The 25,160-nt window shown below is 45.6% G+C and overlaps 1 protein-coding gene across 2 annotated transcripts in view; it reads right to left on the reverse strand.

Moving 5' to 3' along the window:
• PRKG1 (protein kinase cGMP-dependent 1) overlaps positions 1-25,160 on the reverse strand; it is a 527,430-nt gene that overhangs the window by 479,727 nt on the left and 22,543 nt on the right. The window contains exon 1 of one of the 2 annotated variants that reach the window (XM_086467485.1): positions 11,969-12,279. The exons of the other annotated variant lie outside the window; for it this stretch is intronic. Coding sequence (XP_086323611.1) covers positions 11,969-12,279 — 311 coding nt within the window. Of the gene's footprint in view, positions 1-11,968; positions 12,280-25,160 lie in introns of those variants that run through there. 2 annotated transcript variants of the gene reach the window in all.

Raw genomic sequence — 25,160 nt, forward strand, 5'->3', positions numbered from 1 at the left:
TTGTGTCTGTGCAAGAGTAAAGGCACAAAATCAAAAAGCTGAGATTTCCATGATGATGTCCCTTTTGGACTTGCTTTGCCTACGTAAATAACAGTAACAGTTGTCATCATACAAAGTCTGAAGGGAAAAAAAAAAAAACTTGGGGACTTAAGACAGAAGTGATAATTTCTTCCTCATCACGGACAACACCTACTCTTGAAGTACTTGCCACGACGCTTGATGAGAAAATAACAACACTTGCAAAGCAGAAGGCAGAGCAGCTGCTTCCTGCAGACAGGAGCAGAGGTCAGGTCTGCCACCATACAGAGCCAAATGTCATTTTCCCCAGTGCCTGGTCCCTAACAAACAGCAGGGCACACATAACATACCTGTGTTCACAATTACTGGCTAATGCGCTCTGGTATTCAGGCTTGCCATGCCTGCAGAAAACACTTCTTGATGGTGCATGCCCTCCTGCAAGCACATTAATAAATCCAGCAAACGAATGGAGGGAAATAAGATGGATAGTTAAAGTTGCCTTGGGACTCCTCTAATGAAAGACTGCTGGGCCGCAATGCAATATCCACCCTGCAACAGATCACTGTGCCGCTGCCAAAAAAATGCCACATGAACTCTTCCTGCCAAGGCAAGCTGCGACTCCAAGATACCCTGTCAGAATCATTTAAGAAGCAGCAAAATAAGAGAGCTGCACCACCTGTGTCCCTTCTCCAAGCAGAAGCATTGCAGAACTTCAACTATCTTCCCACAGCAACAAGTCTTAAGTTCAAGTGGCGAGGCAGAGGCTGTGTCTTCCTTTCAGCAATGCCCTGAACCAAGGTAATGTCAAGTAAAACCAGAGTATCTGCCTTACTTAAGCTCTCCCAACGTACTCATTATCATGGTATCTGAGTACATCTGCGTTTGGGTATACTGCTAATAGAGAAAAGCCATCCCCTCTCCACGCTTCATTTCTCTCATGTGCCTCACAGAGCTAGGCTTCCACTGGGAAAACAGAAAGCAATCAAGTATCTGATGAGCAAGAGATGTGTTCTCCCCTTCATGCAATTGCTGTGTTAACAGGACTTAAATGTGCAAAGATGTGTAAGAAAAAAAACTTTTATATAGACACAGACACTCCAATTCAACTAGTCTTTTAAATATTTAGCACGTTTAGAAAAATAGCACCATTTGAGCACTCAGACACAAGTTATGCACAAAGCTATATGCACACCCCCACAGTTCTAACTGAGATTTAGGCCAGTCTTTAGTCTGTACACTCCCCACCAGTAAGACATTGCTGTTATTCAGTTCACAGGCAGGACTGCGATAAGGACGAGTAATGATGAAGAGCTGGAGCAGCACTTCATCAAGCAGCGCACAAAGATGTATTGAGTCACTGCAGGATGACATTCAGCCATCGCACGGTGTGCGCCGTGATGTTTTGTCAATACAACTCAAAGCCATTACCACTAAACACACCGACACAAGACTCTCTTGCTTTGCGCCCTTTTTTGGTGCTGGTTCTTTAGGACAGGGGATGTGTATTATCTGTCTTTTGGCTGAGCTGAGCAAGGTGCAGGCAGACGACCTGATAGAATTACTGTTCCCATAACAGGAGGCCAATGGGACGCCACATCTCATCAGTCATGAGTCGACTGATTTTGTACAAACTGCCACACTAGAAAAGCTGGATTGTCAGGAAAATCAAGCCTCCCACAGTATCTTGTGCTACAGCCACTGGAGGCTCTCTGCCTCCTGATGTATAGAGGAATTAACAGTTTTTTAGGGAGATGTAAAGTCTGAACCCTACCGGATGGGACAGCTTTGCAGAAGGAAGAGCTTTGGGGTTGAGAGAGAAGAGAAGGGCAAGCATCCATAGGAAGAGAGAATAATCTTGGGCAGAAGAAAGAGCAGGAACAAGAGACCCAGGGAAGTAACTGAGAGCTCAGAAGAGAAGGGAGAAGAGGATGGTGAGGCCTTCCCTGGCAAGAGCAGTTTGTCCTGCCATGGTGGGCAGAAAGGACAGTGGAGTGAAGGCAGTGTCCTGGGAACACAATGCCAGAGCACATGCCACAACGGGGACAGAGAAGACATGCAGGGGACCCCGGCAGGAACCTCGAAGCAGAGATGCAGGGAGCAGATGCAATGAGTTCAGCCCACAGAAACTGCAAATAGTGATACTCCCGTACAATCCCGCCCTGCAGATTTGCATCCAGCTGCAGGTCACCACAGAAAACTGGAAAGGAAGTATCATTTCCCTTCACCTCTACAGCCCCCACTTCCACAATGTCTGAATGCTCAGTTTTTCCTCCCTCCCTTCTTAAAGCAGGAAGAAAGAGAAAAGAAACCCTACTGCCTTGTTTGCCTCTTCCCCGAGTCCTTGCTGCCATCCACTCCACACCTCCTCGCAGCCTCCACAACAGGGATCCAGCTGCCTAGCCAAAGATGGCAGAAGTGAGCTACTGTTATTGCAGCTGCGGTCTTGATGACAGCTATGTCAAACAGCCCTGCTGAAGACCACGTGTCGTTTATCAGATGTCAAAATAATTTATCTGTTTCGTTCATTAAATATATATATCAAACTACAAAACGCAATAGTTGCCAAAAGATGTAGATCTCGATGTGGCAAGTTTAGCCACCGTGAAACCTCCCATGTAACCCTTTATTGACTTCCACTGATTTAAGCAATACCAAAACTTCAGGGCAAAGAGGTGGACACTAACTCCACTGCGTATGTATTTCCAAATCACAAAGGTGGATGCTTGATCTTCCACTTTACCTAAAGGAATTTCTCAGGGTTTTAAGAGACATGATTTTCAAAGCATCTCTATAGCCACTAAGATGGCTATTGTTTCCAACAAGCATAAACAAGCATATAGCTGAATGGCATTATTTGCATCACATCTGGTTTATTTACACCTTCGCTGGCTATTGCCCTTGAAGTGCTGTTGCCCGAGTCATACGGCGATTGATTTCTTCTATTCATCACAAATGTTACTCATCAAGACAGTTATTTTCCTCATTTAGCCTGTGGACTACAAGAGCACTAATGAATTCCCCACATCCGATGGATCTTTGCACCCCATTGACATCAAACAGGCAGTTTAAATAGTAACAAGCACTGACAGATCCCAGGGACTCACTTACACTTGGGGCAGGGAGCAATGGCTTCGGATTTTCATCACATCCATGTCACCAGTCAACCTACTCTTTTGCTCCTGAATCTCAATGATACTCTGTTGCTGCTAAGCCACAGAAGCCAACAGCACTTCAACACTCTCAGAGCCCAGCTGACGCTGGACAAAATTCCACATGCTCCACCAATATTAAAGCATGGTTGTTTTCTATCCTAACAGAAGTCCATCCCGTAGTATATTTGTGTGAATGCAATACTCCTGTACATGTGGATAAGCACATACATGCACATACACCATCGTCATTATACATATTGCTCCTGAACCTAGGATATCACACTTAACATGAAGTTATGCATATATTTACAAGACTCCAGTTTCATTTTCGGTCAACCCAAACAGCTACATCATGATTTCTCCCATGTGTTCAGGTCACCCACGATCACCACCTCGATAGGATGAGAGGAAATGGCCTCAAGTTGCACCAGGGGAGGTTCAGATACAATATTAGGAAGAATTTCTTTACTGAAAGGGTGGTCAAACATTGGAACAGGCTGCCCAGGGAAGTGGTGGAGTCACCATCCCTGAAGGTGTTCAAAAAACATGTTGATGTGGCACTTTGGGACATGGTTTAGCGGGCATGGTGGTGTTGGGTTGACAGTTGGACTTGATGAACTCAGAGGTCTCTTCCAACCTAATGATTCTATGAATACTAAATAAGTGAACAAAATGAGCTGGCCTGGCTGGGTAGTTTTTGAATCCACTTCAAGCCCACATCGCAGAGCTGGTCCACAGCTTTCCTGACACAGTTTGTGTGTTTAACAGGAAACACCTCCAATAAATATGCTCACAAACTGAATCAAAACAGGGAATTTTGGAGAAAGAAACACAGCTCCAGGCAGGAAAAGTGTTGCAGTATGACAAAGGGCTTTTTTTCAGTGATTGCTCCTAACAAACAAGCACCAAGTACGGTCCAAATACCCCAACCCTACTTTGCAATTTTAAAGTCTGGGAGCACATTTTCTACTTTGAGACCAGACACCAGTGTTCAAGTTTGGCTATACATGCTCAGGCACTAGTTTCCAAGGAAACCAGTGACTGCATGAGCATTGCAAAATGCAAGTCCTGTGCTCGCTGTTCCACAAGTACACTGTAGCTATCTCCGTGACACAAACCCTTCCAGGTAGGTGCTTTACCCCTGTTTCTAAAAGACCTTAATACAATTTCAGACGTTTAGGATGTCAGTATACACATATCCAAGCAACACGCACGCTTGCCACCAAACCACTTTCTCTAGATGCTGAAGGAAGGAAAAAGGAATTATTTGCATTGTTTTAAGCTCCAGTGTAGCAAATACTTTTGTTTTTTCCTGTTCCATCAGCCCTTCAAAACAAAGACAAGCTACACGAAACATGAATGTCAGGGACTTCTCTGCCTGCATGTACCCCCTACAAACAGCAAAACCACAGATAAAAAACATTTATACAAATATTTATCCTTTAGCCTGCTACAAATGCAAGCATTTTAATACCATGAAAAGCCAAAAGAGAAGAAATACCAGCAGCACTGGCAGTAAGGAGTATCCTTTATGACAGTAAGTGGCATTTAAACCATCACCATCTCCAGTTCAAAAAGCACAGCTTTCCAAGACCCCTTACCTTAAGAAAAGGTTCGTATTCAATGACTTCAGAAATCTTAGCATCCCGTAGTATCTATTCCGAACAGGATAACCAAAGAAACAGGTACATATCAAGTCACTGTGTCCTTTTTAACTGTAAGCGAGCAATTTTTTCCCCTTGACTCATATTTTGCCTCTGGTGCTCAGTGAGACAGTGTTTAGTAAAGGCATGGAGTCACTCGTCTTCCCAGCAAGTCTGCATCACAGGTTGCTGCGAACAGCTAGCTAGTCTAAATGTTGTATTACTACATACATTTTTGCTTGGTATCAGTGCTCTGATCGGGGTGGGGGGGTTTGATTCATTTCAGACATGTAAGATGCACACTGTGTTTAGGAACACAGGATGCTAAAGCTCAGGACTGCTCTTGCAGAGTCTGGAGAGAAGGCACTCGTGTCCACAGTCATGGACCTCATCTTCTCCTGATGGACTTTAAAACTATCCACTTACAGTATTCACCCAGTAATACGGATAAGAGGGACAAAGTTAATTCTGTAGAAAACTAATTTATGGAGATGTACTACAATTTAAAAAATAATTTCTACGTTAAGTGACTGCCTTCATTTAAGTGCTATTAGCTTGCTCAAAACTATTGTACTTGCTGAATAGCTTTGCTTTGCATGTAACCACCATAAAGACTCCAATATATCTTCTGAACAGAACTACTCTGCTTTGAAAAGTAGTGTAAACACTACACTGCTAAAATTAATATCTAAAAGCAGCAGAACTTCAGCGAACTATGTGGTGCTTATTGCTACTAAGCAGAACTAAAAATAATGGATATTGCAGCAACATTTAATCTTGCCATTGCTCATCAAAGCAAGAATCAGACGGAAAATGACAAATCAAGTACGTGGCATTAATAGCTTTGTCTGGTGAATTATTTTTACCTTCCTTTGAATAAAACACCTCTGGTCCTCAGAGTTTACGTCCAGCATAAACACTACCCGACTGAAGAAGCGTACTTCAGACATGACTCACAACACTACTAGCCAACAGAGAAAAATCTTTGTCCTCTGCGTAACAACTAAACACAATATAGTTACTCCTTACCACCACGAGTAACCAAAGCCTCAGAAGGCTGAATTATACAAGGAGCCAAACCACCAGCACTCTCACGCTTCCCACTTCACAATGTATTAAGCAGCACAAACTGCGAGGTGTGAGCCACACGTGTGCCTCTTGCATAGAGGAAAGCCCCATCCACCACCACTGCCAAGCCAGACCTGTCAAAACAGAGTAAAATAACATTTGACTGACTTGCATTCACCACTATCCCTGACATGCTGCATGTTAAAACTCCTGTCAGGAAACACATCATCCTGTGCAATAAAACCTCATCCCTGCAAAGAATGAGGAGGCTCTGCTCTCAGCCTTGCTGCACGAAGAGAAGCCGAGCAAGTTGGGTGTTTGGGGAACCAAGAGAGGAGACGGCTCAGGAGGCAACTCTGCCAAGCTGCCTTGGCCAGCCGTAGAGATGAGACAAGTTCGGGACTGGCCTGCTGGGTAGGCAACAAGTCCCACGCACCCAGATGCAGCAGCACTTGGGACAGGAGCGGGCTGTCCTCACAGCATCTGAGAGCTTGTTAGCCAAACACAAAAAACACGATAGGGTTGGAGTGGCACCACACTGCTAGAATGGCAGGACAAAAGTCAACCTCTTTCCTGTCAGCCGCCAAGACAAGCGGAAAGCTGGTCAGCAGGGACCTGGGAGACCATTCCCCAAGGCAGTGCTCTTGGCCACGTCTCATATTGGTGAGCATGTCATCCTTTCTCACAGACCTCCTACCAGTGGAAAGGTGCCGCCCCGTTGTCACTCAACAGGTATCAGTAAAGTCCAAACCCTGAAGTCCGAACCCTTTAAATCCTGCATACCGAAAAAAACCCACTGACATTAATGGAAGTCAGCGTTTAATCAAGAATTTGCAGATCTTTCCAGGCACATAAATTCTTTTTCAGAATGATGTTCAACTACATTGAGATGCATTCAACATTACACCACATAGCACATAAAAGAAATCACAGCAGTTAATTACTGTCAAACAAATAAATGCATTTCAATTGGTTGTTGGACACATCATACTGAATTAGATCTCGATACCGAAAAAAAATTTAAGGTTGCACCACTACATCCATCCCTGCTGACTGCTTTTGATACAATGTTTTCTGCAGTGCGATACCAAAACCAGAAAGTAACAGGAGGCCACCATCCCTCCTCTGATTTCACAGCTCCTGTCCCACATTTCAGGAAGCAATCACCGCGGGAAGGGTGTCTCAGTTCCAAATCACAGGTCCCTCAGTCATCTCAACCATCAGTTTTTCATGGTTAAATTGTGTTGCCACCATCCTCCAAATTATTTTAGAAAGAGGAAAGCACAGGGTTTAAGAAAAGAGGTTGGGTTTTTGGTTGTTTCAGGCTTTTTTAGAACTTCAGTTTGAGTGTTTTAATTAATGAACGGCTCCCAGGTCCCGCAGCATACATACCATTTATAAATACCAGCAGATTAATTTTATGCAAACAGTCCAAATATGAAGTGCCTTTCAAATATTGGGGGGGGGGGGTGGGTGTTTATTACTACTATGATCACTTAAAAATAACGCCTCCAGTCCACAGAAGATGTGCACTTTCTCCTTCAAAGAAGCAATTTGGCCACTGAAGGGATTTTGTTACATCTCTTTTATGTATGTTGCACTTTCCCTAAGGCTATGCAACCAAGTATTTTATTTTTTTTTAAACCAGAACTCTTAAATACAACACACAGGCTGCTCCTCTCACAAAAAAATGAATCTCTGGGATTTTGGCTTTACATTCAAAGCATTCCTAGAGTCTGTTAACTCACAAAAACAAGTCATTTTTCAGCTTACTCAACATTTTCTATAAATGATACACCATTTTGCCGTTATCTCGGTTAACAACAGGGCATATACCACCTCCAACAAGAAAAGATCGGGCCCTATACATTTCTTCATGCTCATGAGCTCTCTGCTTTGTTTTACATTCTGCTTCTACATTTTTGTTTTCCCTTCTGGAAAACAAAATATGCTGATTACGCAGTCTTCCAAAAAAGCATACAGCTGTTGCCAATCACTAAACAAAACAGACTTTTAAAATTAAAGTCCTGGGTATTTTCCCATGGCAAGTACAACATAACGAAAGGGAAGAGATGAGTTATAGCTTCCTAGTTAAAAAGGCTATTCTTTGGTCTGCAGCTCTGTAAAATCTTAATTGGAGTAACAGTTGGTACAAACTTGATCTCACAGTATTCTTTTCATGCTGACAGGCTGTTAGCAGCCAGGACATATCCTGTGAGAGGTCAAAGGTGTGTAAAACGAACAGCAGCAATTTTAGAAGACGAAGAATACTGATAAAGATGCCAATGCCTGACTTCTCTCACGGGTCTCATAACTTGGAAGAAAACGGCAGGATGAGTCCCTCCACAGATTTTAGCTATGAAATCCTCATGTGAACCCACAAAGTCCCATTTCACATTTAAAAAAATAAAAAATGCTAGAGGCAAAATAAGCCCAACCCTGCAACAGCAACTAAAACTCTTAATACTCTGAAACAAGACACTTTTTTAAATTACATGTATCTTGAATGGCGGGGTTTGTGCGCAAGGTAAGATCCTGCAAGAAATTTAATGGTATTTTTTCCATACGAGGATGTAAATTCACTTTCACGCTTAAAAACCATTCAGAGTTTAACCAATTTGATAACCCAGAATCTTCTACATGGAATCACAGCAGCTTCCACAGATGTCAGAGTCAGACCACAGAGTCAGACCCACAGGTCTCAGAGGTCTACCATGGTCACTCCTCCTCATTTCTAACAGACTTTCTACCATTACTGATCCTACCAATCTCCAAGCTGCCTTAGGTGCTCCACCAGATCAGGATGACAAAAAAACTGCAAACCAAACAACTGAAGATTTCCTGTGTGTCCTCTTGGTGCTCCTACCTCTGCATAATGCTGGAAAGCAGGTCAATATTTTGATGGCTTGTCCAAACCAAAGGCTGGATGCCATCACCTGCAGAGTCACTGTGGTTCAGCACGAATGGGCAAAAAAGTCAACCCTTCTTTGTGTATTTTGCTAGTTCCTGTTCTGCTTCCAGGTCCTCTCTGCCTTAACCTCTGGTACCACCACAAATGGTTATCTTGAACATCAAAATGTCATCAAGATTGTGTCACGTTTGTTTAGCCAAGACAAGGACCTCCCCTCAATCCTATACAAGCACTGTATAAGCCATGTTTGTGACTGCATGTAGAAAAGCGTAAGAAAAATCAAAATTTAGGTATTAATGATTCCAAGTAAACTAAATCAGTTGCACTTCCTCACTCAGTCTCCCAGGTACATCCACCAGTAACAGAGCAGGTCACCTGGACTGTATTTTAATCATGAGAGCTACAGGTAAGCAAAATATACATCTCGTGTTTTCCTTTACTTAGGTAGCTGTATCTTCTTTTCCATCAGGGTGCTCAAATTAAAAGTGCAGTTACACATTCAGGCAAGCACCCAAGATGACCATCTATCACCAGAAGATGTCACGTCACTTCAGTAGGTGTCCATCCTTGGGCATGAGGCTTTGAGGGCTTCTCGTCACCATAATGTGACGACTGAAACAGAAGAGTGAATGCTTTCTAGAGCAATGTGCAATCCTGAAGCTGTGAGCAAGTATCTTTTCCACCTCAGTGATTAAGGTCTGAAGCTGCAAGTTGACTTGAATATTGTATTTAGTAGTAGAGTATTGATCATGGAAGGTCAATATGAAATACTCCCTCAGGCATGTGGCGTGCGTTACACCCCACGTTGAGACTACGGCAAGAAGTTACGCAATGAGCAAGTAAAATTCAAGCTGGAAAACGTTAATTCAAGGCTTCATCAGGCTTCCTACATATTTCACCATACATGGCAGAGGCGCCAGGCTCATTCTGCAGAAACTTGAAGCTCTTCCCCAAGCTCTGGGGTGCTGGATTCACATTTCACAGGCACCAAGGGGCAAACGCACACACACCCCTGACAGAAAAATAAACATTTTCAGGCGAGATATGCTGTCCTACGGTTCGAGGAAATTAACGCCTCCAGGCTGCCGTATATCCCCTCAGACGCTCACCAGACCCACCCGCCTGCCCGAGCCTCAGCCCGCCATGTGCTCATGGGGAAACCGTCCGCCCGTCCGCCCCGTCCCCCCCCCCCCGCCGGACAGAGCCCAGCCTCCACTTTTGGGGTAGATTTTGTTTTGGGTTTGGGTTTTTTTTTTTTTGGCCCACCACGGTTTCTCCCCGCCGCCCTTTTGAATCCGGAGCCGCGGCCGTTCGCCTTAAAAGGGCAAAATATCTGTGGAGAAACGGCGGCAGGAACGGGCCGGGCCGGGCGGGGGAGCGAGCAGACAGGCAGGGGAGCCGGCAGCCACCACCCAGCCACACGGCGGCCGGGCCCGACCGAGGCTCCGGAGGCGGCGGCAGGGCCGGCCCGCGGCTGCCGCCCTCACTCGGCGGGCGGCCCCGGCGCGCCGGTTGCCAGGAGACGGCGTGGCCCCCGCCATGGCGGCGGGAAGGGCCCAGGCTGGGCGGGCCGAGCCGGGCAGGGCCAGCGGCACCGCCCGGCCTCGGTCCCAGCCCGTAACCTACCGGTGGAGCCCAGCGAATCCCGGCAGCGGGCAGGCAACTCCTGCTCTAACATCCCCAGTCAGGGCAGCAGGGCGCGCCTGTGCATCGCCCCTCGCAGCTACCCCAGCTCGCCTGCAGCACCTGCGCCGCCTGCCCCGCCATCACCCCGGCCCGGGAGTAAACCCGCATCCATGTGGGGCTGGTGAGATCCCACATGGGCCTTGCTGGAGCGACACGGCGTCGAGAGGCCAACGGCCTCGTCCACCATGTGCCGTAACAAGCGACCTGCATTCAAAAGCCCACCCAAACCAACAACCCCAACCACCAGGATGGCTCGAACGATCCTCCATGACCCCAGTGCTTCCATTTAATTCACCGAGGAAGAAGTCGGCCACAGAGGGGAAGCGGATTTGTCCACCGACCGGCAGCGGCAACAGCGAGGTCGAGCCCCGGTCGCCGCCAGCCGGGGGGTAGAGCCAATAGTAGTGGGAGGCGAGCCACGCGCTGGCCCCTGCCGCCCTCCATGTGAAGCCAGGTGCTTCAGCAGTGGATAATCTCTTTTTTTTTTTTTTTTTTTTTTTTTCCCCTTAAGGAGTGCTGAACCACATGCATTGCGTTTTATGGGCTAAGAAAAGACACTAAGGGGGGGGGGGGGGGGGGGGTGTGGAAGTGATCCTACTCCTACAAGGTCTTCTCCATCAAATCACTATAATTTGCCTCGTCTGTGGCAAGCATGAAACCAGGGCAGTGCATCTCCCGGGCGTGCTGGGAGCCGAGGTTTCCCGCAACTTTCCCTTCCTGCTACCCTCCACCGGGCCAGGGCACTGCAAGAAGCCACTGCCTGCCTTCCCCCCCCACCCACCCAAAAAAAAAAAAAACCAAAACCAAAAACAAACCCACCAGCACCCCTCGGGCAAGGGAGGCCAGGCAGGGCGCCGAGGAGGACCCGGGCACCGCACCCTGCCGGGCTCCAAGTTTCCCTGCCCGCCCCGCTGCGAATCGTTGCATGCAGGACGTCGCTCCTCCCCAGAGGGGAGAGACCCCCGGGTTCCTCCCGTCCGTACCCCCCACCGCGGTAAAGCCCCCAAAACCGCAGTGCGTTCCGGTTCAGCCCGCCGGCGGCAGAAACTCCCCCAGGCGGCCGCCCGCCCCTGCCCGAGCCCGTCGCCGTGTCTCCCCCGGCGGCATGGGGTGGGCGGCCGGGCCGGCGGAGCGCGGCTCTCCCCCCACCTCGGGGCTCACTCCTGTCACACGTTGTCTCCCCCCACCCCGTCAAGCCTCCAAGCCCGGAGCTCGCAACTTTCCCACCCCGCGGAGCCACCCGGGAGAGTGCGGGGGTGGGCGGCACCCGGCGCGGCCGCGCTTTGGAGCTCCGCTCCGCGCTCCCCTCCCGCCCCCGGTCCCTCCCCAGCGGGCGGCGGCAGCGAGGACGGGGGATGGAGGGGAAGAGGCATCCGCCGGCTGCTCCGCAGGCAGCGAAGGAAGAAGGGGGCGAGGGGCGCCGAAAGGCGAGGCATGGAGCGCTCCGCTCTCCGCGGGCGGTGGGTACCCGAGGGGAACCCCCTGCTTACTGTGGGCTCTTGGGGTAGAAGGGGAGGGTAACGTGGCTGAGATCCTGGATGTCAAAGGCGGTGGGCTCGGCCGAAATCGCCTGCCGCTTGGTCCTCTGCTCCCCCTGCAAGGTGCCGGCGCTCTTCTGCTGCGCCTGCTGGGTGGCGGGCCGGATCACGGAGCGGTACTTGTCCAGCTCGTTCTGCAGCTTCTGGATCAGTTCGTCCTTTTGGTCCAACTCCAGCTCCAGCTCGTCGATGAGTGCATCCCGCTGCCGCAGCTCCTCGATCTTCTCCTGCAGCGCGTACTGTAAATCCCGCAAAGTGCCCATGGTCCTGCCGCCTCGCTCGCCCCTCGCCTCTCCCGGCAACTTTCCTCCCCCTCCCCGGCCGCCTTCCTGCACTTGGGCCAACTTCGCCTCCGCCGCCCCCTCCGGCCCGGCCCGGCGCGGCCCCGCTACCCGCCGGGGCCCCGCCGCAGCCGGACCCCCGCCGCCAGCACCGCGCTCCGGAGCCGGGTTGTTAGGGGCGATTTCGATCCGCCTGCGTCAGGCAAGGCTGGAGAGGGAGCGGGAGACACACACACCCGCGGAGGGGGAGGGAAGGAGGGAAGGCGGCGGGGAGGGAGGCAGGGGCGCCTGCGAGGATCTACATGCGCTCCCCACTCCCTCCTTCCCGGCCCCGCCGGCTCCCCGCACCGCCCACACCCCCGCGGGGTCGCCCGGCGGGGGGATGCGGGGAGGGGGCTGGCCGGCGGCTCCCCCCGGAGCTGCGGAAGCCCTCCGCCGCCGGCGGCCTGTGCCGAGCCCTCCCCTCACGTCCTTTTGCAGGAGGAGGCCAGCAAACAGGTCCAAACCCTGGGAGATGGCTGCACAAACCTGCCCTCTCCGTCCCCCTTTCGGGGGTCTCCCCTGGTCCTCTCCCTTCCCATCCTCTGCTCCAATCAAGGGTGCTACTTTTTCCCTACAGAACTTGCCCGGCTTAGCTCCCGTTGACTTTTTTTTTTTTTTTTTTTTTTTTTTAAATAGCCAATTTTGTTTCTCTGAGCGAGAGCACAAGCTAGTGCCTGGCATGGCTCCTGCTTAGTCTCAGCAAGCTTTGGGCTCCAAAACCCCAGATTTCAATGCGAATATTGGTCAAGTATGTCTGCACTGGAAAAGCCTGGAGGCAGGGCATATGGGTCTCAGAGCACTAAAAAACACCCCTAACTTAAAATATGAGAAACAGACTTTCTGCGTAGCCCAAATACCCACATGGAAGTGTGAGCTAGTTTCTGCTGTAACAAACGTGACAGGCTTTTCCCAGTGTGTGAGCGCGACGCCTCATGCACTAGGATTTTCTGCGTGCCAACAAACCGCTACACGCCAGCTCTACCTATGTGATGCAGCCCACAGGTCTGCAGAACAAAAATAACAAAATAAAATAAATGAGCCGCATTGTCTGAGCCCTCAGTGCCAAAGAGCTGATTTCTTTTGTCTTGCCTGCGTTTGCCAGGTGCAGAAGGGACAGCGATCTACACCGTGACAACACTGTTCCTGGGCTTGGTCCTCCAGGGCAGAAAGAGGGATCTATGGGCAAAAAACTAGCTGGTTTAGGGTGTTCCCGATAAGACTGCACAGGCTGGAAGAGTGGGGAGTAAAAACCCCGACAGCCCAGCGAGGGAGGATGCAGCCACGGATACATTTTTGGGGAGGTGGGTGGTACCTACATGTTCGTATCTGCTGTTAGCAGTGTGTCTAGACTTCCCATTTGGGCGTTAGCTGAAAATGAGAGACATTCGGACAGAAACCGTGTTTATGGGATTGAGCTTTTTTGGTTGGGATTTGTTTTTTTTCACGGTTAGATACTAGCACTTGGCTGAGTCCAAAGTTCCAGCTTTCAACCTACAGATGGTCTTTATAAAATAAATCTAAAAAAAAAAAAAAAAAAACAGATGAGGAATTACAACTGCTCCCTGCTCTACGCTGTTGTTTCAAAGGGCCTGGCCTCTGTTCATAATTATGAGGCTTTGCAGGTTCTTCAGTGTATTTGATACCTCCTGCATTTTGACATGCACACACACACACAAAAAAAAAAGGGTTATGTAAAACACTTCCATTTTCAGTCACCTTAATGCATATTTGCCAGGCACAAAAGGAAAGTCCCCTGATTGTTTTCACAGGTTGCCAGCATAGTTTAAGTTCAGCAGCGTTTTTTAACTGTATATGCCCTCCATTTCAATCTTGCATAGATTGCTAGGAATAAAAGTACCAAATATCTTCTGAGGATTTCCATTTTAAAGAAGACTGGTATTAAACGCATGCACTTCTGCTGCCGACAAACTAGAAATCAATGATAAACAAAGTACTTTAATATCATTCAGCTGACATGCTTAAAGTTTTATTGGTTTCCTCCCAACAGAAGTGATACCAACTTCTGGATGAGGGGGAAGGCAATACAGTTAACTGAAGCACACCAGGCTTCAAAAGAGTAACAGCCCTTGGGGGAAACTTGTGCATAATTTCTCCATGACAAGCAGTAAATTCACATTACTTGGTTTCTATTAGAGGTGCACAGCCTGGGACTGAGACAACAGTACCTAGATTAGAAAGGATCCGGAGAAAACCACGAGAAATTATGGGAAATAAAACTGGCAAGGAATTTATGAGAGTATATCTAAAGAAAATACTTATTTACAGGTGGGAAGCCAGTTTTCCTAAGACCTACGAGGACTAAAGAGAGGGTTTTATAGCTCAGTTTTAGATTTGGGACTACAACCAGCAGCTGCCAAGTCTAAGGCTGTTCTTCCCCGATTTAAGGATGAGGCCAAAGCAGCGCAAAGGGCTTCACAACCTGACAGCCGAGTTCTGCCAGTTCTGGAAAGCAGCCAGCAGTTGCCTCTTTTCAGCTATTCATGGCGCTCTCAAAGAAACCGTGGGGCAAGTGCAGATGATCTCCCTGCAGTTCATACTTCAGGCTTTCCTGGTACTGGCTGGTGTGTAATCTCAGGGATCCCAGGGTATCGCCCCGCTCTGATAAAAACAAATCCTCCCATCCCATCCCTTTCAACTTAAAGTTCCCAATTAAAAAATCTCATACTCAGAGCAGCCGCTTTGTCTTCCTGATCTAGTGAATGGGGAAGAAAAAAAAACCAAAAAAAAGCTTTAGGGAAAAGAATGGCAGGAATGCACCAACTGGCTTAGTTTTGGGAGGACCATGAAAAGCTGCTTGCAGTTTGTTAAGGGAGCATTTGGCTATAGCCATCTCAAAGCCTTTTTCTGATCCAGCCACTGTGATACTGGGTCTGGATGTCAAGTAAGCAGGAAGAAAAAAAAAAAAAACAAAAGAGCATCTGCAAACAGAGTCCTCTCTGCCCCAAAACACCACATGCCAGGGCTTGCTGATGGGATCACACAAAACAGCGATGTTTCTTCTCTTCGAACAGGCTCTCATGTACTCACAATATTTCCTCTCTGCACAGCTCCTAGGTTTTAATAGCTTTTGCTTCTAAACCTTTCAAGGATCATCTGTCACCAAATGCACCCACTCAGCTGCCGTCTTCCAAGCTAAAAACATATTTGAAGTCTCTCTATTCTGCAAATGTCTCCCTAGGCTCGCCAGTCAAAGCTCAGGTAAGCAAGCAGGATCTCTGACAGCCAAATGTCACCTTGCTACAGCTGGCCAGGACAGCACGCACAGTGAAGCTGGAGATGCATCACGGAGTACATACATAAACACTTTCCTCCTCCTGGAAGCCTTGTTTTTCCCCTACCTTATCCACTGCAATCCACTCCTTCCTCTTTTCCCAAAATATCTGCAGGAGCAGATCAGCCTATGGTAGCAAGTTGAACCACTTGGATTTTTGTGATGTATTTCTCTGCTGGCAGGGACTTTGTGCAGGTTTGGGAAGGTGTGTGACCTTCAAGATTCTACCCACCGCTGGCACACAGCTGATTGCAAAGCCAAATGTGTTCCCTACGTGCGTATTCACAGCAACATCTTTACAATGTGAAGAAAGAAAGACTAAAAGTACAGGAAGATCTAGAGGAAAGCAGCATGTACATGAGCTGAACTCTTGCAAAAAGCATGCTGTAACCACTCAAGTTGCAGTTCGCCCCTGAGAGTCACTACGTCTCATCCATAGGATGCTACCTGCTATTCCACCATGCACCCAAAATTCGTGCCAGTCCCTGAGGCAGAGGAAGGAGTGCCACCTACTGAAACATGAGCACATCTGACTCCTCCCTAGGGCACAGTTGATCATTCTTTTTGCCTTTTTCCCCAAACAGATTGCTCTTTCTTGGGCCATAGTGCCCTACAGATTTGCAAGGGCAGATGGAAAATAATTCAGGCCCAAACAGATGGGTATAAGGCTGGAGCTACTGTGTCAAAGCAGCCTCGCCAAGACTAAGGAGGAGGAATTTGCAGTATTTGGGGAGTGCCTCAGCCCTGTTTATCTCCAAAAAAAAAGTCCTATTGTCTCATGACATTGGACATTCCCTCTCTTTTTCATCCTTTCTGAAGCCTCTAAAAATGAAGCTGAAACCTGTTTGTTCCTCCCCACCAAAGGGATGGAGATATCCAGGGCTGGGGACTCCTGCAGCTAGTGCTGTCTTTTAAAACCAATTAATTCTGGAGTGCTGAAAGTCAAATCAACTTCTCAACTGGATTATCTCAAGGATTTTTCCTTTAGTATGTAGATTCTTTCCATTATCAGTAAGAAAGTAGCTCTTGTGAAGAGCGTGCAACTGCTCCAGCCTGCCCTAGGAAATCCTCCCAGGATGAGGACCATTTGGAGTAGAGCACATGAGAAAAAAAGTACCCTAAGACCTATTAATGTTACCAAAAAATGCTCACTGCAGAGGTAAGAAAAAAATAATGGCATGCTGTACTGCAATTGGTAATATGCTTGGCTTTTCGTGTCACATTAGGAGTATAATAACACAAAAATTAATGTTTGTGTCATGCAAGGGAAAAGGATGAGACATTATGAGTGTATAATAGCACAGAACTATCCATGTAACATGATGGTTTCAAGCCCTCCTCCCCTCAACGTGCACAGATGCATGTGCCAGAATCAGATTTAAGATTCAATTTTCCTGTTCTCCTTCGTGGTCCCTTTGTCCAGAAAAAATAGGTGGCACGAAGGACTCATCACCTTGGCAGGGTGACAGATAACCCTCCCCTCTTCGTTCTTCCAGGCTGGAGGAAAGCCTGTACCTGTGGTTTCTGCTGGGTGGGCTGCAGAACTGAAGCAGTAGAAGAGTATCAGTCACCATTATGGGAGGAACATGAGTTTTACATTAAAATGGCACAATGAATTATTCTCAATGTCCAGAAATGGGATACATATTCAACAAGACCTTCAAAACTTTTTCCTTCTGTTAGAGCAACCAAAACAGTCCCTCTGACTTCTTTTCCCCCTTAACATGACCCTGTTCACACCAGCCCTACCTATGTGTCTACAGAAACCACAGATCATCTGCCTTTCTAAAAGCACCTGACACACTTCAGCTAAAAGGTATCTCTCTATGCCAGTTTTCTTTCTCCCATGATGGCACAGAAAGTTGGAATTTCAACTGCTCACCCCATCAGATGGTTGCACCTGATGGCAGTGAGTCTCTGCATCCCTTCACTTCAGTGCTGGTTCAGCTGCTTGCAAGTCCCTATGGGGTAGGAGGGGATGCTACAAGCTTCCCAGTAGCACCTTTTCATATCCTCAGTCTTGATGAAATCTTTGGGGCTGGGCTTTCTCCAGGAAAAAGTAAACACATTTTCTGTGCACCCCTAGATAGGAGCTGCAAATAGTAGCAGACCTCCAGGCAGGTCAGGCATGGAAACCACTGTCCCTGACGTTGATCCCTCCTGCCCATACACACCTAGAGTGACTGGTTGATGCTGGACTGCCCAGCAAGGTCAGACACAAGCAGAGCTTAGACTTGTCTTCCTGTAGGATGGGTTAAGCCAGAAGCAGCTTCACAATGATTCAGCTGCCTTAAGAAGTCTTTTTAGGCTCATGTTAAGCAGCAACTTGTTGTGAAAACTGCCAACATAAATACTTAATGCTGTTTTGTAGTTATTACAATTAGGCACCGACTATGGCCCTGCTTTTCTCAGCAGTCCCAGGGCACTGACTATGTAGAGCAAAAGCAGTATTTAGACAAGGAGAGCTCTGGAAACGCAGTTTTATTTTGCTTTCAGCCTTAAGCTACCAGCAAATGAGCCCAGGGACCAATTAAACTAAATGTAAAGATGCAGATCTAATCTTGGAGCCATGAGATACAGGATGTAACGGAGGTGAAGTTTGTAGCAAACATCAACTCAGTTGATGTAGTCGGAAAAACAGATTCATTCTGGCTCTCACGCATGTATCCGTGAGACTGGGAGAAGTTGAAATGTTAGAAGGGAGGTGGGAGCTATATGTTGGATCAGAGGCCATTGATTTTCATGGAGACACGTCTGGGACAGCCAGGCCAGCTTCCTTGCACTTCTCGTCAACCAGAGTTTAACCGCTCGAGACAGCCCATGCTCGGTGACCCTTTTGTCTTCACTATTCAACATACATTCCTCCTCCCACTGTACGACATCTCAGTGTCGCAGTGAAGGGGTGGGGGAGCTCGGCGACTCATCCATCACCCAGCCCACGCACCAAATGGCATAAGGTTACTGCCTGAGGTTGAAAACAACCCAGCCTGATCACAAAACAGGGACAACATTCTAATGCTGAAAAGCTCTGCAATTCATTCAGTCATTGAACGATCAACACGCACATGCTACCAAAAGTTTACCAAGCCTCACTCTTCAGAGGCAAGACCCTTACACAGCCATTGACACAGTCAGAAACCCTACAGCTGCCTAACACACACGGTGTGTCACCTTTGTATTGCATTGCTTAGGAAAGGCACTTGGGCAGAATATAGATCTGACCTTACCATGTCACACTGTCGAGGCGATCAGGAACTCAACAGGATGTCAGGACATCTGGGGTCAAATCCTAGCTTTCTGCCTTTTTTTCTGACTTCAACTGTTCCTGCAAACCTTTTCCGTGTGAGATCATCTCTTCATTTGTCTTTATGAGGAACTCTAACCAGCAACAACAGCTTCTAGGGGCAAATTTTGGAGTAGCATTCTTGCTTTGGTATTCAGCAGTACGCTGGTAAAAACTTGTGTTGACCTTTCAAAAGTGAGGTTTGTCTTGTGAGCCAGCTTGCAATTCTTCATGGTATACTTTTAAAACACTACACAAACACAGCTAAACTGCTATCATGCAGTTACATTGCCTTCTACAACTGGCTGATTTTTTTAGTCACGGTTCTCTGGTTACAAGAGGTGGAAAGAAAAGTACTCAGCAAGGTATGAAAAGCAAGGCACTTGTTTTTTCCCCCCAAATTATTTTAAGTGATAGCAGCTCATTTCTGTGGCCTGATTTTGAAGCTGCATGATACCATTTCTTAACTTCCCGGGTTTAACAATAGCAAGCCACTTGCCAGCCCTGAGCATTTGCAATTCCAGGTGCTCCCTCTCATTGCCCTTTTGGACCCTGCAATGTTTCTTATCTCTCCTTGCCAGTAATGCACCACTCACCTATCATAATTGCCTTGGTCTGTTGGGCTGATTTATCCAGCCTTCAAAACAATTCATTTAAATTTGAAATTGGATTAGAAATAAACACGTATTCCGCTACCAACAATATGAAAATAACCAGTACATTATCCTTATTTTATGATGAATGCATTGAGAACAAGTACACTGTCTCTTTATGTAATCAAATTAATTCCCCTGCTTATTAAAAATTATGTTTTGAATGTTTCGGGTATTTATAACAATAAGCACGAACCATAGATTTTAAATCTTTGTTTTACATGCCTGGACAACAGACTGGTGTTTCTTAAAGAAACTTCTATTTAAGTTGCACTGAAAGTTGCCTTCCTTTTTAGGAACAGATCTGTGCTAGAATTTATTCTGAAGTCTTTGCCTGACATCTGCATGTCCTGAGCAACTACAAGTATTTTACTGAAGTAACAAGCTTTCATTTAAGTATCTAGAAGTGTTTATGTCCACAATTCTAGCAACACTAAACCCCTCCTTGCAGAAAACATTTCCAGAAAAGGTTTCTACTCAAGAGTCGATCCCCACAATCATTTAGGGCTCAGAATAAATGGCTGTGTCCCACAGAGGACCCAGCTCATTAAGGTACAGAGGAAACATTCATGAATCATCCAGGCACAATCTGCAAACAGAGGCTCACACTGAGTTTCACAAAGATTTTACAGTGCTCCACTGACTTTACAGCTATTTCTTATTTATGCTTGGGGAAACTTCATCGAGTTGGGCTCTCTGAGTGTGTAAAAATGTTTACGCTCACAGTTTTCTCTTTGCCAGTGTTTGCTCGAACTGATTGCTCTACTCATCAGAGCATCAGAGGCCAGTGTTCGCCTGATTTCCTAAGCATTGACAACGTATTTCAACTGACTACCCTGCTGTATTGTGTGACTCAGGGGATAGGCAGCACTTTTATTCTCACCTTTGCACAATTTCTTCTTCAAATCAGCAGCTAAACCCCTGAGTAAGGTGGAGGGCTCCCTCCTCACTCTCACTACACAGACACTACCCCATTTTGGGGGAGGCTATGCAACCGCATCTCCTCACCAGCTGCAGGCAAGGCGGGCTGTGCAAACCTGGGGCTGTGGTGCCTGTTCTGTCTCCAGTTCCATCTCCAGCTGGTTTTGCTCTGACCCTCTCACTCCTCTTTGTTGCACAGTATTAAAGCATGCATTGAAACCTGCTGGGAAGGTTCACCTATGCAACTCTTCTCCACCATAAAGTATGCTGGGAAGGTTCACCTACGCAACTCTTCTCCACAATAAAACATGCTGAGAAGGTTTGCCCCTGCACATCTTCCCCACTAGCTCCTAATCTTTGATCTGGGTGGAGAACAGCACAGTTTTCACTGCTGGGTAATTATGATACCGACTCATGGGAGTTTCCTCAAACCTAGGAGGAAAAATCCTTTGGATATGATGATGCTGCAGAGGCAACATGCACTTTGGGTCTGCTTCTCTGTGCTCTAGAAAGAAAGATTTCTAGGTTGGTATTGACCTTTTATAGGCTACTTCTCTGCAAGAACTATTTCTGTTGAAGCTTTACTATCTGTGCTTTTGAGTGGCTTGGCCCAACAACAGGGCAATTTCTTCATTCTCTTATTTATGCAATCTGTATGCACAAAGCTTAGTGTACAAACTCATCTTCAAAGCATCTGACATGTTGTGAAAGGGTCTTGTGTTAGAATAGGAAGGATCAATATTGATACGCAGCATAAAAACCTGCATTGTGGCACACAGGAAGGCAACATATTTTATACTTCTGTTCCCTGCAACAAGAGCGCAAATTCAGAATCTGCTTCAAAAATCCCCCTGCTCCTTTTACAGATACAAAATTGTCACTTTGTTTTGTTTTGCTTTTTAAATCTACTGGTTTCATTTTTCTTTTCTGCTTGAAAGCCATGACTATCAGCAAAACAACACTTTTCAGTTCATGATTTGGGCATGACGTAGCATGAAACGCCTTGTGCCACCTCCCCGTGCAGTGGCTGTTTGGTCCCGCTCTGTTCCCTTACATGGCCTGCAGCTCTGGCGGGCACAACATTCTCCACATTCTTCTTTTTCCCCTCCCGCTTTTTAATTCTCATTCCTTTTCGGAAGAGAAAACACAAACCAGAAGGAGTAATGCCGCCCTCTACTGCCCTGCTCTCCGAGCCTGAGGTGCATGGCTGCAAACCACACCAAATACCTGTTGAATCAACACCACCACAAAAAAAAAAAAAAAAAAAAAAAAAAAAAAAACCAAAAAAAAAACCAAAAAACAAACAACAAAACATCAAAAAAACCCAAATCGAAGCACTCTATCAAAAGACAATACAGAAACAAAAATATGCATGCATTAGAAAAAAAGAGACCATGGGGGCCAAGAGTGTTGCTCAAACTCTGCTTTAAGTTCCCATTGATATTAATTTACTCTATTTCTCAGCAAGAGGGTAGGATTAATACTGTAAGTTTTTCTTGGGTTAGCTACTACAACTCTAAAGAAGTGAATGTGTGACATATTAAGGGACATATTTATATATAAGCGGGCATTTGTAAAACTATGGCACTGTCTCTCTGTATGTCCCTTACAGTAGTCAGACTCACAGCTTCTTTCTCCTTAATGTTCAGTTTACTTGATAAGCAAATTATTTCAGAGATATAACAGTTCTACCTGCAAGTCCCAGAGGACCAGACATCACATTTTAGGTGGGCCTTTTTTATCACACCTGTATGCATTCCCCCCTTCAGTGATACAAAGGATAAATTGATTTGTTGAAAGTTTGAATCAATCATTTGATTCACTAATAGGCCTTATAAGTGAGCCTTTAGGAGATCATTGATTCACACCAATTCCTGGCTCTGGGCTCAACACCCATTACATGCTGCCACTATGATAATGTGCAAAAACTCCGAGCACACACATAAGAGTCAGGACACATAAACCTACAAATTTCTTTCTTTTAGTATTAATGACCAATTGAATGACCAATCTGAAAAAAGATGTTTCATTTTCACTATATACCGCAATTCTGTATTTAGTCTCATTTCTTTATGATATCTTTTTAAACAATGTTTTCAGGAGTCTGAATCATTTTCCTTTCCATTTATATTCCCTCGTAAACTCTCAGAAAAGTCAATTAAATTAAAACAGCTCATGCTAATATCATCATACATATACACATATATCACTGCAATTGCAATTAAAACATCACCTAAAAAAAAAACCCAAAACAACTTCCCAAGCTCCTCAGATATACAGCTAAAGTTTAACTTTGCAAGAAAACTCTTATTTAAAAACACTAATGTAATTTCCAGATGGAATTGGTATTGATTGGACAGCAGAATGGCAAATGCTGAGCATGGCGGTCTAAATTATGGGGAAAAAATCAATACAGGAGCCCCAGTAGAATAGAAGATTTCAATAGATACTTTTTCCCCTCAAGCTTCTATATATTTTTGTAGGGGACACACGGGAGAGGGGGTAAATAATGTTTTTAAAAGGCAAATCGAACCCAAACAGATTAGGATATTTGGGGAGATTCATCCTCGGGCTGAAACAGTACAGTACCCAGCTCTTCAGTGGCAAAGCAAACTCAGCCTAGGGTCTACCTGGGAATAAGTTAAAGCACTTCCCAGCTTACATTGTAGAGAAAGGTAAAACCTTTTATTAGTCCAGATAATGATGCTAGAAGAAAGAGGCATGATTTTGAGGCTAAGCCACAAAATGTATTTGTGATACCTATAAGAAATAAGCCACAAAATATCTAGCAGGAGATGAAACTAGAGATGTGAACGCTATGTCTGATACCCAGTCCATGAATGAGCAAAATTCTGCAATCTGTGCCCTTTCAAAGGCGTAAGCAACAACCGATATGCCATAATCATTTCTTGCTCACAGGTTACTACAGCTTGAGCTGGATTTGAAATCTCAGGGAGTATTAAAGCATCTCCATGAACCTGCATGGACAAGAACTGCACCAAACATCTCTGCTTTGCAATGCAACTCTCTTCTCAAATAATTTTCTTACACATTCATTGATGGAAATGGGTCCATTTTTCCATCTGTCACTTCTCTTACTTTTATTAAGAGGCATTATTTGCAATTACCCTGAAAATGCAACTAACATCTGCATATCAACGCAACCTATGAAAAAATTTCACCAAAACCATTCAGGCTGAAGCAGGCTTTGAGATTCCCAGTGGAGAATTCACTTCACTTGGTTAATTCCTTGATGAGAGGGAAAGCTCAGCACAGAGGTAAATGCCAATGAATGGAAAGGCTTTCTTAAACTTCTCTCACAATAACTCATTTCAACAGGGTTCTTGCCGTTCCATAACATCCTGTATCCCTTTAAATTCAATACTAACCGAGAATTACATTCACAGAAACAGACAAAAAAAAAAAGCTTATTAACAAAATAAGAACAGAAGAAAACCAGAAATCCTCCAAGAGATTTTTGTTTAGACCCAGGCTTACTGAAATGTCCTTCAAGGAATCAGGATGGCAGGTGCCTCTTCATGTGAATCAAGTCTTAGATATGTTTTCAGCAAGAAGCCTTTAGGGAAAATAAAAACCACACAAAAAAAAGAACCAAATCCAAATATATGCACTTATATTAATAAGTAGGAAGAGTCAGAGACAATGATTTCCATATGAAGGCCTATAGAGCAAATCAATTATCTATCTACAATACAACCAGTTCCAACTTTTTGGAAAAAAGACCTATTTTCCTGAGGCTAAGAGTTACTCATCCACCCAAGAGAGTAATGCAGACAGAGCATTTGGACAATCACCATTTCCAGTCCTAAAAATCTCAGTTAACACTGATTAGTTGAACTCAAAGCTTTGAATTAATGCAATATTTTTCCTCTGTAACTGCTAAATGCTTTTCTTCTTTTTACTGGAAAAGCCTTTTACCATATGTTCAGGTTTTACTGCCCACTGAATGGCAAGTTACGTGTTTGCAAAACTAGATGTTCCATTTGTACATCATTATTAGGACTTCTTCCATGCTGCTAATGGGTTTAAAATATACATAAATACTTTAATTGATATATTCCCCCTATCTCTCTACCTCTTCAGCAACATATAGGAAAGAAACAGTAGAAATGTGCAGAGACTGGAGCAGAGTGTCTAGAGGATAACTTCTTGCATCACGCTACTAACAGTTTTCAGAAACATCTTCAAGTTCTCTGTAGAGAGCATTGATTAAAGCTTTAAAAAATGTACCTCTTTCCCCCTTGAAGGAAAGGGCTATTTGAACATAAATCCAACTGAATTTTAATGCAGCTTGTCTGTTGAACCTTCAAACCACATTGTTTAACCTGTATTTTTTAACTATAGCTTTAGTTTATTTCTATTTATTTTTAGCTCATTTCTGTTCCTAAAAAACACAGAGCAGCCTAAAACTAATTGCAGCTCCTGCTAGCTGCATGGGTTAATTAACATAATTACTCATTCATATCCTGGTCAGCTTACCGAATACATGTACTGTATTTCCAGTTTTAATAATTTAACAGGTATTAATTATTTATACTTTATAGCTCTTTCAAAGGAGTTGTTTGGAGTCAATGCCAGTTATTAGCCTTGGCAAACAAAGCCAAGTGCTGCCCCACAGGGGCCAGCTCCACTGTCATGCCTGCTTTATCCC

This window comes from Leptosomus discolor, chromosome 6 (assembly GCF_034619465.1).
Source record: "Leptosomus discolor isolate bLepDis1 chromosome 6, bLepDis1.hap2, whole genome shotgun sequence".
NCBI lineage: Eukaryota > Metazoa > Chordata > Aves > Leptosomiformes > Leptosomidae > Leptosomus > Leptosomus discolor.